Genomic DNA, 12,704 nt, shown 5'->3' on the forward strand with positions numbered 1-12,704 from the left:
CTTCTTCCCATGCTATAAATCCAGTAATTGGTTAGCCCGCTTGGAAGTTTGGAGCACATGGCAGAATATCTAAGGGAACCTGAATATTCATGTAACTGTCCAGATATCAATAAACTCTCATTTTACCTTATTTATTCTTGTTCCCAAGTGAACAGCAGTGCTTTTAAACTCAAAGCTAATAGGCATGTTCTTCAGAGCTGCACCCTCTCTTACCTAATAGACCGTTTCCCTAACACATTTGTTTATTCATTGCCAGGTGGCTCTCCAATCAGGTGACACGAGTATGTTCTCCTTTGTCTTAGTGCACAGGAGACAGTTACCATTGTTTGCCATCAGTTAGCTTGGGGTAGTATGTCAAGCATGTTCGGGTGGTATCATTTCAGTTTGACAGCTACCCGATCTGGTGGGAATAGGATTGTTTCATCATCCTATTAGGGCTGCTTGGATCATGATACACTACACTGCTGTGGGGGGCAGGGGGCAAGACAGGCAGAAAGAATTGATACTTAGGGGATGGCAATGTTCAAATTCTTCATGCTGCAAGGAGAAGAGACAGATTAAAGGGATGACTGTGCAAAACTTAAGAAACTGCACTTTCCTAATGCAGGTGAAGCGCAGAACGATATCCTTCTGGATAGAGAAGGAGAGGAAAGGGAGAGGTGCCCAGCATTAGGAGGAAGCAAAAGGGGAACTAGCCCCGTCTACTCTTAGATGAGCTGAGGCATCTTTCCCGTTCACCAGGGAACCTGAATACTAAATGCAACCTTCTAGGTGACCCTGACCAGGCATTTACCTTACATGAAAATTCTCTGTGATTAGTGAATTTAACTCATTGAGAATAATTCCACTAAACTATAGTGCAGTTAAATTACTTTGAGGTGAAATGCAAAGAACTGCAAAAGGTATTGGGGCCTACACTTTCACTATTGGGGGCCAACTTTCTGTCATCCCCAATATTGGTCACTTCTTTAGGATTACTAAATAGTCATCTTTTTTTGAATTCTGAAAATTAATCAAGGCTTTCAGAGAAACAAATGAAAAAAAGTGCTGAAAATGTAAAAATACTTCAAAATAAACTAAATTTAAGAGGGACAATTGTGTTGACATTTTAGTAGCAGCCCATTTTCACTCTTTAATGAAATGCAGTCATGCATGAAAATGACTTATCTTTTAAACCGAAACAAACTCATTATGGGCTATAACTCAGAGGTGTGCCTTGCTCATGCAAAATAAAGTGCCACATTTTAACCCTATGTGGATTCTTTCCCAGGCCTTGAACATTTTCTAGCAATCTTGAACAAGAATTAAACTTATTATTAGACTCTATGGTGTATAGACCCTCCTGTGTTTTAAAATGACTATCTCCCTTCATTTGCCATTTGGAGGAGCCAATACTATTGTCTTCCCCTAAATCTATTAATAATAGTAATAATTACAATAATATAAATGACAAAACAATAGCAACAAAGGTTTATTGGACATTTAACCATTGTTCAGGCACTGTGCTAGTGTTTTCTGTATATTATATAATCCTCCTCCCAACCCCTTGAAGTTTTATCCATATTTAAGATGAGGAAATTGAGACTTAAGTTAAGGGACTTGCCCAAAGCACATTGCTAGTAATTAGAAAAGCTGAGATTCAGACCCAGGCCCATCTGACTCACGGTGGGTGCACTTTGATCTCTTACTAAACCCCCTAACACTGTTCCTCTCAGGTGCCCAATTTCTGGTGAAATCAAAGGAGCCAAAATTTCCACTGCAGTTCAACTGTTTCATGAACTCTTCCTGGGTCCAAATTCCTCCTGGAAAGGAATGAGAAGGACCAGATTGCACTCACCCACCATGAGGGCCTCTAATTCTTTTTAATGACTCATGAAAGTAGACTTACCCTGGTTTCATTGATTAGCTTGGCCCTCCTTGCCTTGCCCCTGTCTGAGAAATGAATGGTGAAGCCACATCCCTTTCCACTGAACCCATCACCAAGCAATAATGTCCCTGTCAGGTTCCCCCCATTACTTGTTATAAATGAAGTCAGGGTTCATGGATAAGACCGGGGCCCCCTTTGCTATGAGAGCACATCCCCACAAAAAGCAACGTCCAGGCTTTTTAGGCAATCACAAATGACTTCAGTGCGGAGTTATCACAACAGCTCTTTGGCTACACAGAAAATCTCTTCTTAGGACATTACTGATGGAGTTGAAGCCTTTCAGCCCGGAACCTCATGCTTACTTGTGGTAAAATGTACAAAAATCTAATCATGAATAACTCCTCCCTGCCCCCTTTCTTTTTCTACCGTCAGATCAATATGCCTCTGAAATCTGAACTTGTTATTTAGGAAAACATGTATTTCCTATGAGCTCTTTATTTTCCAAACCAAATGATGCAGTTAGTTTCTTGCTTGAATTAATTTTCAGAGCTGGAACATTTCTCTCATCAATGTTGAGGTCATTTAGGTCATTTTGTTGTTTTAGGATGGGCAGAAGTAGAAATGGGACTATCCTTTTTTGCATTCTAACCAGCATTTTGATGATGAAAGTTACCTGTGCATGTTGTGTGTGGCAGGGAGAGGTCTGTTGATTCCAAGCAGCTTTTGCAAATGTAACTTGCAGCCTTTCTGACACAAGTTCAACGCTCTTGAACTCATCCTGCATTTGAGAGGCTGTTTAGAGTTGGGAGCATGTGTTCTGGAATCAGTCTTCCTGGATTTGAAGCCCAGCTCTCCTACTTAGGGCACCATGACCTAGAACAAGTAGCTTAACAAGGAACCTGATTAGGCCTCAGGTTCTTTGTCAGTAAACTGCAGAAATGTTTTTTTGAAGTACTTGGCATGTAATAAGTATTCAATAAATGTTAACTATCGATTCCTGTATATGGGGAAGGAAGAAGATGGAATGCAGCCAGTTTATGGTCCAGTGCACGGCTACTCAGAGTGTGATCCCCAGACCAGCATTCTCAGCATCATCAGGGAGTTTTTGGATTTGTTAGAACTTCAGCATCTCAACACATGCACATACCCATACTCACTGCACCCCCCGCCCACCAAAACCTACTGAATCAAAGCCTACATTTAACCCTGGTGATGTATTTGTACTTTAAAGCTTGAGAAGTTGGAGTGTAGCTGGCCATCCAGTTGGTAAACAAGAATAAACCCTCCATTTGGTTCTTTTTAATGTTGCTTGGGAGGGAGGTCTTCCCTACCCTTAAAAAGATGATAAAGCAGTCACCAGGACAAAACCTATGGTGGCCTGCCCTGGCTCTGGGGAAGGGCCTGAGACAAATGGGTGTCATCTCAGGAAGTTACTTACAGCACTCCTTGCCTCCCTCCATTCACACAGTGAATGCATCCCAGCTGAAATATCCCCAAGGGTGCTCTGTCCGTACCCATTAGAAATATGGAGTAATTGTTTCCATTTAGATAGAGAAAGAGCTGGACTCTTAACCCAAATTAACCTGAGCGAGTTCTAAAGGCACCATCCCCAAATGCCCTTGTCGTCATAGCCAGTGAGATGGCATCCGAGAACCATTTTGACCCACAGATGCTTCTTTGTCAAAGTTATCAAGCTCAACTGTGGCAGCCCCCCTTCCCGTACAAGAGACTGAATGGGGTGGGGTTGAGGGTAGCTGCTGAAAGCCAAGCCCCCAATAGAGAGAAAACCCAAACCAGCAGGGAGACAAGGCCCTGGTGTTCTGCTCAAGGCAGCACTGCCGTATTCATCTTAAGACCAGGCTTTGTATTTCCTTGGGGAGTCCACCATCTCTTAATCACAAAAGCAATAAGAATCGCCAGTATGTTCCTCTGCCGTGTCTAATCAGTTGTTCCAGCTGCCAGTCATCAGCCACCACTGGAGGCTGACTTAAAAACCGCCTTCCAGCCTTGCAAGCTGCAGTGACCCCTGAGGGGGCACCAGACAATGAAGGCTGCCCCCATGGGCATCCTGTGTGTGCCAGGTGATTTTCTCACCACAGTTCTGTTAATATTGCCCCGTAGTCCAGAGGGAGTGTTCTCTTCCTTACACTTCGATCAATAGACAGGCTGTGTTGTATGCCCCTGATGGTTGAATTTGGAAAATCATTTTGAATGCATATGGAAGGAAAATTTTCCTTTTCTGAATGGCTTTGTAATTTCACTTGAACGTGGACGTTTTCTTCCCGAGGTTAAAAATGGCTTGGCAAAGCCTGCACATTTGCCTGGGAGAGTATATTGTGGCAGGCAGGTCTGTGTGAAGTCAGCAGATATCCGGACATAACATTAATAGACAGTAGCACTAGCAACTGCCTTGTTCAGAGTAGGTGCTGGGAAATTGTGCTTGAGTGAATAAAAGGATATTCTTTGACTATAGTCACTGGATTGTACCCTCTGTGTATGACCATAATACAGTTCAGACAGACGTTCTTAGAGGAGTCTGTGCAAGTAGGAGGTAGGAGAGGCATTTCCTGTGCAGTAGTGACAATTTTCAAGCAACGTAGATCTTCAGTAAAGGCCAAGGACATGACTCGTATGTGAGTTGGTGATTGGAAAAAATTGAGAAAGCCACGTTTGTGACTGTTGTCACTTCCTCCAAATTTCTAGTCATTGTCTCGGTCGCAGGCAAAGTCCACAGCCTACAGTCATGCTCTGGACTCTGCAAGCAGGGTGCTCTTTGTGGTCACTGACTTATAACTTTCAGCCAGGTTGTCATCTCCTGGGGCTTCTCTGATACCCTGGAGTTGGACATATGTAATCTTCTCACCAGAAGGGAGATTGTCCTGTACTTCTCATCCTATCTGTTAGAAAATAGAGACAAGTCAAAGGTTTTGTCTTTGCTGAGAGATGATTGTATACACCCTACCTAAGAAACTGTTCCTACGCTTTCCAAATTCAGACTTCAGATTGAAACCTAAAGTTCTCTCTTTCTTGTTCTTGTGGGGACCCCAGCCAAAGGGCCACTCCCTGACTCAGTGGAGAGAAGGGCTGTGTGTGGGCCTATGTTTGATGGTTGGTCAGCCAGCAGTTGGCCTCAGCACAACCGGAGGGCAGTGTTCCTGACCTGGACCAGACACCTCTTCTACCCACCTGTTGCTCCCAGCTGTTACTGCGGCAGCCAGGTGCACCAGGCAACCTGCAGCAAGTCCCACAGCTGCAGAAAGTGCCTCTCACTTTCTGTTCTAGGGCTCCTCTGATTCTTTGGAGTTGGGCATATGTGGGAACTCTTGGCCTCTCATCACATGCGAACCTAGAAGTGTGAGAGTTAACATGAGCATTCCTCAACAGTGGGAATAAGAGTTGTGATGACTGTTCCTTTATGCCTTGTCCCCTTCACTGAGTCCCATGATGGGTCCATCAGCATTTAGGTTGTGTTCATCTTTGCTCACTCAACAAAGAAACGTGAATTGGTGCTGTTGAAGATAACAGGCGCTGAAAGTGTCTTACTCCCTATTCTGTCCCAGGGCCTAGCTCAGTGTCTGCCACATGGTAGATACTCCATATATATTTGTGGAATGATTGGCTTTTAAGAGAACAATGAGAAGAGCATAATGGATTCTGTGCAGAGAGCAAGGAATGTTAAAACATGTAGACAAAAGGTAAAGGGTACTACAGGTGAAAGCACAGCAGTATAAACTGTCATGATATATTTGAGGTGTGGTCAGTTGTCTGGTACTGGCCGGCACTTAAGGTATATTTGGGACCACAACTAAGGCAGTGTGTTAAAGTGATTTGAGAGCTACTACTCAGTCTTCTATAGTAGTAATAATAATTGGTAGAATTGATATATAAAGGTCTGTTACTCTCATTAAATTACAACTTCCTCAACGATAAGGACCCACGTATATAGTAGAATGAGTAGAATATGGGAGGCACGTAATAAATATTAAATTAAAAGAAAAAAAAATGAGTGGATGATGGATGGATATATGTTCCATCCATCCTGGCTGTTAAATGGAACAAAGGAGAGACTCTCAATCAGGCCAAACTTTTAGTATGTTGGCAGGCTACAAATGATACCAAATTTCCCAGCCTTTCTTATTGTAGCTGATGTCAAAAGGAAACACCGTGAGCCTGTTTTGGACCCCAGCAAACATCACGTTTTCTTTTGAACCACATAGTAGAATATAGAGTACACAAATCAAGTTTCCCTGTTACCCATTGAGTTTTAAATAGCAGAAGCGGTGCTTCTCCGGTTTTACCCACGTGCATCCATATGTACATATGAAAATACCTCCAGGAGCTGATAAGTAATGGGTGCATTCAGCAACTACAACAAAATAAATAGGAGAGCTCACATTTCTACACTAAGGCAGGAAAAAAAAATCAGCTGTGTTTTCACAGTGTCTCTGTGACCTCTTATTATTCCATTAGGTTTTGGAGTAGTATATAAAACACCAAGCTCCATGCTGACAAACACCAGTACTGAAACCATTGCCACAGTCAATCCAAACTGCTTCTCCCCTGGGTAAAATTATTATTTGGAATACAAGCAGAATCGTGGTTCCCTGAGCTAGCTGAGCATAAATGAGGGTAGTGATTCATAAGGTGACTCTAGCAAGTTTGCAAATGTGCAACTTTTATTGAATCTGACGCACACAACAGAAGCCCTGCATTGCCTTTTTGAGCTGGCAAGCATTTTTTAGCCCCATGACCTCTTCAGCACTTGGAGGGATGTGGAGGTTGCAGGTGTCTGAGGACAAGAGTTAACCTGACAGAATGCTGATTTTCCAGGAATAAACCCTTCACATCAGATCACACCCCTGTCAGCAGCTTTTTGAGCAGGAGGATGGTAATTCTGCCTCTTCACATGTTCCCTTTAAGTACCTGAACTCTTGTTCCATTGGATTAAGCGTTTGGGGGCTGGGTCATCTGGAGTGTTAATTCTATCCAGAGAAGTTAAAAAAAAAGTGGTACTGGTCTAAAAATACAGCTCCCTGAACTTTTAAACCCTCAAATCTTTTTGATAATGTGGTTTCACTTTCTTAATCCTGAACCTGATTTTTTTTTTTTTTTACAAAAAAAAAATCCATTTTTTCTTTCATTTCAGCAGAGTAAGTTCAAAGAGAACAGAGATGGGTGAGATGGGTATAGAGCTCAGAATAGCTTTATACGGAGAAGGAAGGTAAAGGGAGTCAGCATAATGATGCAGTATGATTACAGCATAATGAGATATCCGCTGAGTAAGTCCCAGACACTGCAGAGCCCCTCTGATAGACTCTGAAAGTGACAAGCCCCAGTTTCTTCTGTGACATTATACCAATTAGCTGATTTTAATGGGCACATAGTTAAGTCTGAGGTCACGTAGTTTCTCAAAGGCGAGGCTGCCCCTACGAATGAAACTATAACTCATTCTCTGTGTTGTTAAGAGGCAACCGTGGGGGAAGATGCCAAAGCTATGCTTGAGCCTCCTTTCATATATTTTGTGGATTGGGGAGAAGACTCATTTTCTGGTGAAGACAAGGTGTATTCATTACAGTATCAGGGAAATGCCCGGGTCAGTTACACTCTTGAGTTCAAAAGGTGTCAGATCCTACGTTCATGGTAGGATCCAGGGAAGCTCCGTCTCATTACATTGATTTAGCTGCCACGGAGAGAGAGACCCTGCCTGACGCACAGTGGCTTCGCCGCAGGGCTGAGCAGAGCAAGAAGGCTGTGCCGTGCTCTCCTCAGTCAACAGACCACGGATTCTGTTACCTGATTCTCATCCCCTGTGATGGAAAAGCACTAATACGGTGACCTTAGCACGGATGCAGACATTACAAGAGTGACTAATTATACACTGTCCAGACAGGGAACGGGCAGGGCCAGGCAGTGCTCTTGAGACAAACCATGGACATCAGCCCCGAGCGAGCTGAGCGTGAGCTCCCGAGGCAGCAGTAAAGGAGACGAGGAACCTGTTCCACCATGAAAACAAAATCTGTGTATATCCAATAAGGAGAGAACTGTTCCCTTAAAACCACCAAGAAAAAAACAAACAAGCCCCTAAAATATGTTTTCCATCAGCCTTTGCTATTAAAAAATGTGGTCTTCCTTTGGGACGCAGTCTCATGCTTGTTCTCTCCCTTGATTTCAGCTCCCATTTTCTCCAGCAATCATTCAAGCCGAAGTGGAACAGCTGCTGGGGCCGGGCCACCCCCACATCCTGTCAGTCACCCTTCTCCGGGACATAATGTACAGGGGAGCCCCCACAACCCCTCCTCCCAGTTATCTCCACTCGCAGCTGTGGACGCGGGAGCTGAGAGGTAAGGCCATCTGTCTCTCTCTTCTAATAGGTGTTGCCGCCAAACCTCCCTACACAGAGAAGTGATTTGACAGTTGCTGAATTTTATTAATAATCCGTTGGTGGGTTGAGTTACCCAAAGGTGACATTTCCAAAGGACATACACAAAGCACACGGATCAAGCATCTCATTATCTGTTTTATTTTACCATAGGGAAAAAAATTAAAAGGTATTGGCAATAGCCAACTGAACTGTCTGCTGGAAAATTCGTCATAATTCCCCCATCCTTCTCACCTTTCCTCCGTGTGTTTCAGGGATTCAATTTTAAGGTAATGCGCGTGCGGGGGAAATGCTTTCCCAATGCAAGGCATCCCAGTCACACGGTTCAATAGTGTTAGCGTGGGTGACCACAAAGGGGCTGTTTGTGGAATCCTTTATGTTGTTATCACCCTCATGAAGGGTTTCCGGGGGAAATTTTTTTGTGAGATTCTTACCTTCATGATATTTTTACTTCTGAATTCTCCGTGGGCTCTCAGAGGTCTTTACGAGCCTTTCAATGCTTATTTCTGCTCCCCCGTCCTTCTTGCATGAGTTTCTGTGAACCGCAAACCAAGGCAGTCTATAGCTCTTGCATCTCTCATCTCCTGCCCCTTTTCGGAGCAGCCTCCAGTGAACTTTGCCTGCCCAGTGGCAACAGTCTGACTGCATCAATACAGGCCACTTTTGGAAAGAAGTTTGGCACTCAGTCCCTCTCTCTGGACTACCAGACCCTCAGTGACCCGAACTGCATGCCCACAACTCTTGTCACCCCATCTCTGCCTGTCACCTGACTTGGGTTGACCTGCCTAGAGGTTTTTTCTAGCCACACACAGGGCAAAAAGTTCTTATGGAGCCCTGGAGGAGGAGGCATTTGGTGGACTAGCTAATGGGTTGACTAGGCAGCAGGAACAGATGTTTTGTGTCTTGGATTTCATCAGCCATCTGTGGGTTTCATCATCGTTGGTCTGGCCTATGAGTTTCATTTTTTTTTCCCCTATATGTTTCTTTAAGTCTGATAAACTGTATACTTTAAACTTGTTTATTCCTACCCCCTATTTATGAAGGCATTAGTTCATTTAATAAACGTTTGTTGTATATCTCTCAGACACTGTGCTGGGTGATGGGGATACAGAATTTATGAAAACATGGCCCTGCCCTCACAGAATTTAGCAGTGAGGATGGACATATACGCAGACTGTAGTGATGCTGCTTGAATAAGTGATATAAGAGAGATGCCACAGGACCGCCAAAGAGGATGTCCCTCACTCTGCCTGGGGAAGGGAGGGAGAGAAAGGCAAAGCGATGAAGGCATTAAAGGGAGACTAAGGCTTTTCCAGATGGGTAAATGGGGAACGGCAACCCAAGCGGCAAGAAGGACATATACAAGGCATGAGGAAGGAGAAGACACGCGTGGAGGGAGTCCTCTCAGTGACTCGGGATGGCAGCACCCATGGTGCGCATGACCGAAGAGTCAGGCTGGCCAATCTGAAATAAGACATTTTATGGTAAGAATTTGCCCCTCATCCTCCTGGAAGCAAAGAGTCACTATTGACTGTTTATTTGTAGAGAGATGCAATCAGATGCCCAGTACAGAGAAAGAACTCAGGTGACAAAATGGTAGAAATCCTGAGGCTGGAAGCTGGGACTAGAGGTAGGGAAAAGAAGTAGAAGGCTATTGCAGAAGTCTTTGGCGAGCAATAAGAAGACTTGAGCACAAGCAATAGGGGCAGAGAGTTTATTCAAGAATGCATTTAGGAAGCAGAATAGCTAAATACCAGAATATATGTAAAAAAGAGGGGCAAAAATTCATTCCTGAGTTGGATCCCTAGATACCAAGATAGAATGTGGTGGCACTAACCAAAACTGAAAGTACAGGGCGAGAGTGGTGGCATGGGAGAGAGGGTTGGGTGGAGGGTTGATCAGGGGAGACTGAACTATAACCAATTGAGTTTAGGAGTGAAGTTTAGGACGATTGTAAAAGATCCATGTGGAGATGTCTGGTGGGCAATTGAAAATATGGATCAGAAGACATCAGACTTATTTTAAGAGTTCCACGTGCTTGGTGAAGTGTGAACAAATTACCAGCCTCCTCCCGCAGAATCTGTCAGAAAGCAGTAAGAATGATAACTATCCATTAAATTCACAGATGCTGGAGACAGGAAATCTTTTCCGTTATCTGACGCATTCCTGTAAGTGGAGACACATTTATTCCTTTTAGCGTTTTATTTAGTTTCCAGTTGGGTTTTAAATGATATTAGCCCTGAGTTTTTCATCATTTCTGCTTGGCTGAGAATTATATTCCACAAGTTAATGAAGCTTAGAAATGATCAATTGGAACCTCCCCTTCTTCATTTCATCTCCTTATCAATAGTCATAATGACTCTTTACAAGAATATAAGAGAAAAGCAATTATTGTGTCTTCTTTCTGTACACAGCCTTTAAAAGGATAAGAGTAGAAAAGATTTTAGGCAGTTACTGGAGTGAAAAACAAAAAAACAAAAACCCAACATTCAAATTTCAGCTCTAAGAGTTGCTAATTGTTTGACTATGGCAACTTCCTTAGCTGTTCCTGCTGCTTGAGTTTTTCTGCATTTCATTTTGGTTCATTTTTTATTTTTTCAATTCCCTCTTTTGGAAGTTTTTAAATCTACATGAGAGTTTCAAGAATAGTACAATGAATACCCATGCTGCCTGCACCCATATTCAGCTATTGTTAATATTCTAGCAGTTTCTCTCTTAAAAGAGGGTGGGGAAGATACCCTATTTGTTTATTTGCTTACTAGCCTACTGTTGCTTTTTAAAAACCATTTGAGAGATAATTGCAGGCGTCCTAGAATTTTACTGCTGTTTACTTCAGGGGAGATCTCCTAAGAAGGACATGCTTCTACATAATCACAGTATGATTGTCAGTCAGGTGACATCACACTGATACAATACTATTGTATAATAAGCAATATTCAATTTGAATGCAATGTTCAGATTTCACAATTGTGTGAATAATGAATGTCCTTTTCGTTGTTTTTCCTTCTTTTTTATGATCTAAGATCTAATAAAGATCACACTATGCATTTACTTCTCATTGCTTTTTGGACTCCTTGAATCTAGTAAAGTTACAGGCTTACTTGTTATTGTTATCTTTCATGACTGCAACAGTTTTTGAAGCCCTCAAGATGTTTATTTTGCAGCATGTTCCTCATTTTGGATTTCTCTGATTGTTTCCTCATAAACAGATGCAGTATAAGCATTTTTGTCAGAATACCACATAGAGGATAGGGTCTGCCTTCACGCATTGGACCTTAGTTTATATGTCCTGAGGTATTGGGAAAGATTCAGTGAAATAAAGCAGGTAAAGTACCTTATATGGGGAATGGCATGAAGTCAGCATTCAGTAGCTGTTCATACCTGTATAAACGCAGGCATTTCGGCATGCCTGAGAGCCAGGTTGGGAAGCCAGAGGAAGCGGTGAAATGATTGCAGAGGGCGATAATGTAAATTATGAAAGGGAAAATGTTGAGGTGCTTTGTATGGATGGATGAGTGAAGTGGACGTTTCCCCTCTGTGGCTCTGCCTCCCTGCTGGGCTCTGCCCACAGGATGTGTGCCCTGTCCCCGTGCCATCGCAGCCGGAGCAGGCAGGTGTATGGTGGGTTATCTCTCCTGATCGGGTTTGCCGAGGAGGCTGGGTGACCAGCCCTGAATTATTCACCCTCTTTGCTTTAGTGTCCAGCATGAAAACATGAAGAGGAAATGTGCTTACCTTCCGCTTTGGGTTTATATAACGTTGCCTCTGTTTGTCTGGGAAATCCCCCAGTAAAAACTCCAGCAGTTTTCTTAAAGGAAATAAGTTTATCACACTTGGCAATTTTTAGTGAGAAACTGGCATTTTTTTCCTGCTTTGTGGGCATTGATTCATCATTTATTTAGCTTTAACTTGTTAATAAAATGGGCTGAGTCACTGTCAGAAATCATGAAAGGTCCATCACATCTCTTCCGTTAGCATCGGGTTCTTTGTTCCTTACCATCGTAAAATAAAATAAATGCATGTTCTCTCAATTTGATGAGGTTGCATTTTTATTTTGAAGTATTATCTGAATGACACATCATTTCAGAGATTTAAGCAGTACCATGCCACATCGCCTAAAGCTGTTTTAAACTTATGGGAAGTGGTATTTTACTATGTCATGTTGGACAAGCCGGTGGGACTTTATATTTATAGCAGTGGCTTTAAACCCGGCATCTTTGGAAATGTTAATTCATTGTGTCCCATAGTATGTCTGTCAGACCACAAAAACAAAAGTATTGATGGAAGTCCGTTTTTGAGATGGAGAAATCTTGCAGTCAGCTGGTTTTGTGCTGCCCACCTTGTTCAAGAGAACGTTAGCTGCCTTTCTCCATCCTGAAGAAGGCCACAGACACTGCACACCCTGTAGTGCAACTAGCAGATGCTTAAGTGTGTTTGTGGATTGTGCCGGTTTGAAAG

At 43.0% G+C, this 12,704-nt stretch overlaps 1 protein-coding gene across 2 annotated transcripts in view; it reads left to right on the forward strand.

Moving 5' to 3' along the window:
• The window catches only part of GLIS3 (GLIS family zinc finger 3), a 486,424-nt gene that overhangs the window by 427,547 nt on the left and 46,173 nt on the right, over window positions 1–12,704 (forward strand). For both annotated transcript variants that reach the window (XM_077148286.1, XM_077148285.1), the window contains one exon: window positions 8,040–8,208. In XM_077148286.1, coding sequence (XP_077004401.1) covers window positions 8,040–8,208 — 169 coding nt within the window. The remainder of the gene's footprint in view (window positions 1–8,039; window positions 8,209–12,704) is intronic.

Source organism: Tamandua tetradactyla, chromosome 2, assembly GCF_023851605.1.
Source record: "Tamandua tetradactyla isolate mTamTet1 chromosome 2, mTamTet1.pri, whole genome shotgun sequence".
NCBI classification, from domain to species: Eukaryota; Metazoa; Chordata; class Mammalia; order Pilosa; family Myrmecophagidae; genus Tamandua; species Tamandua tetradactyla.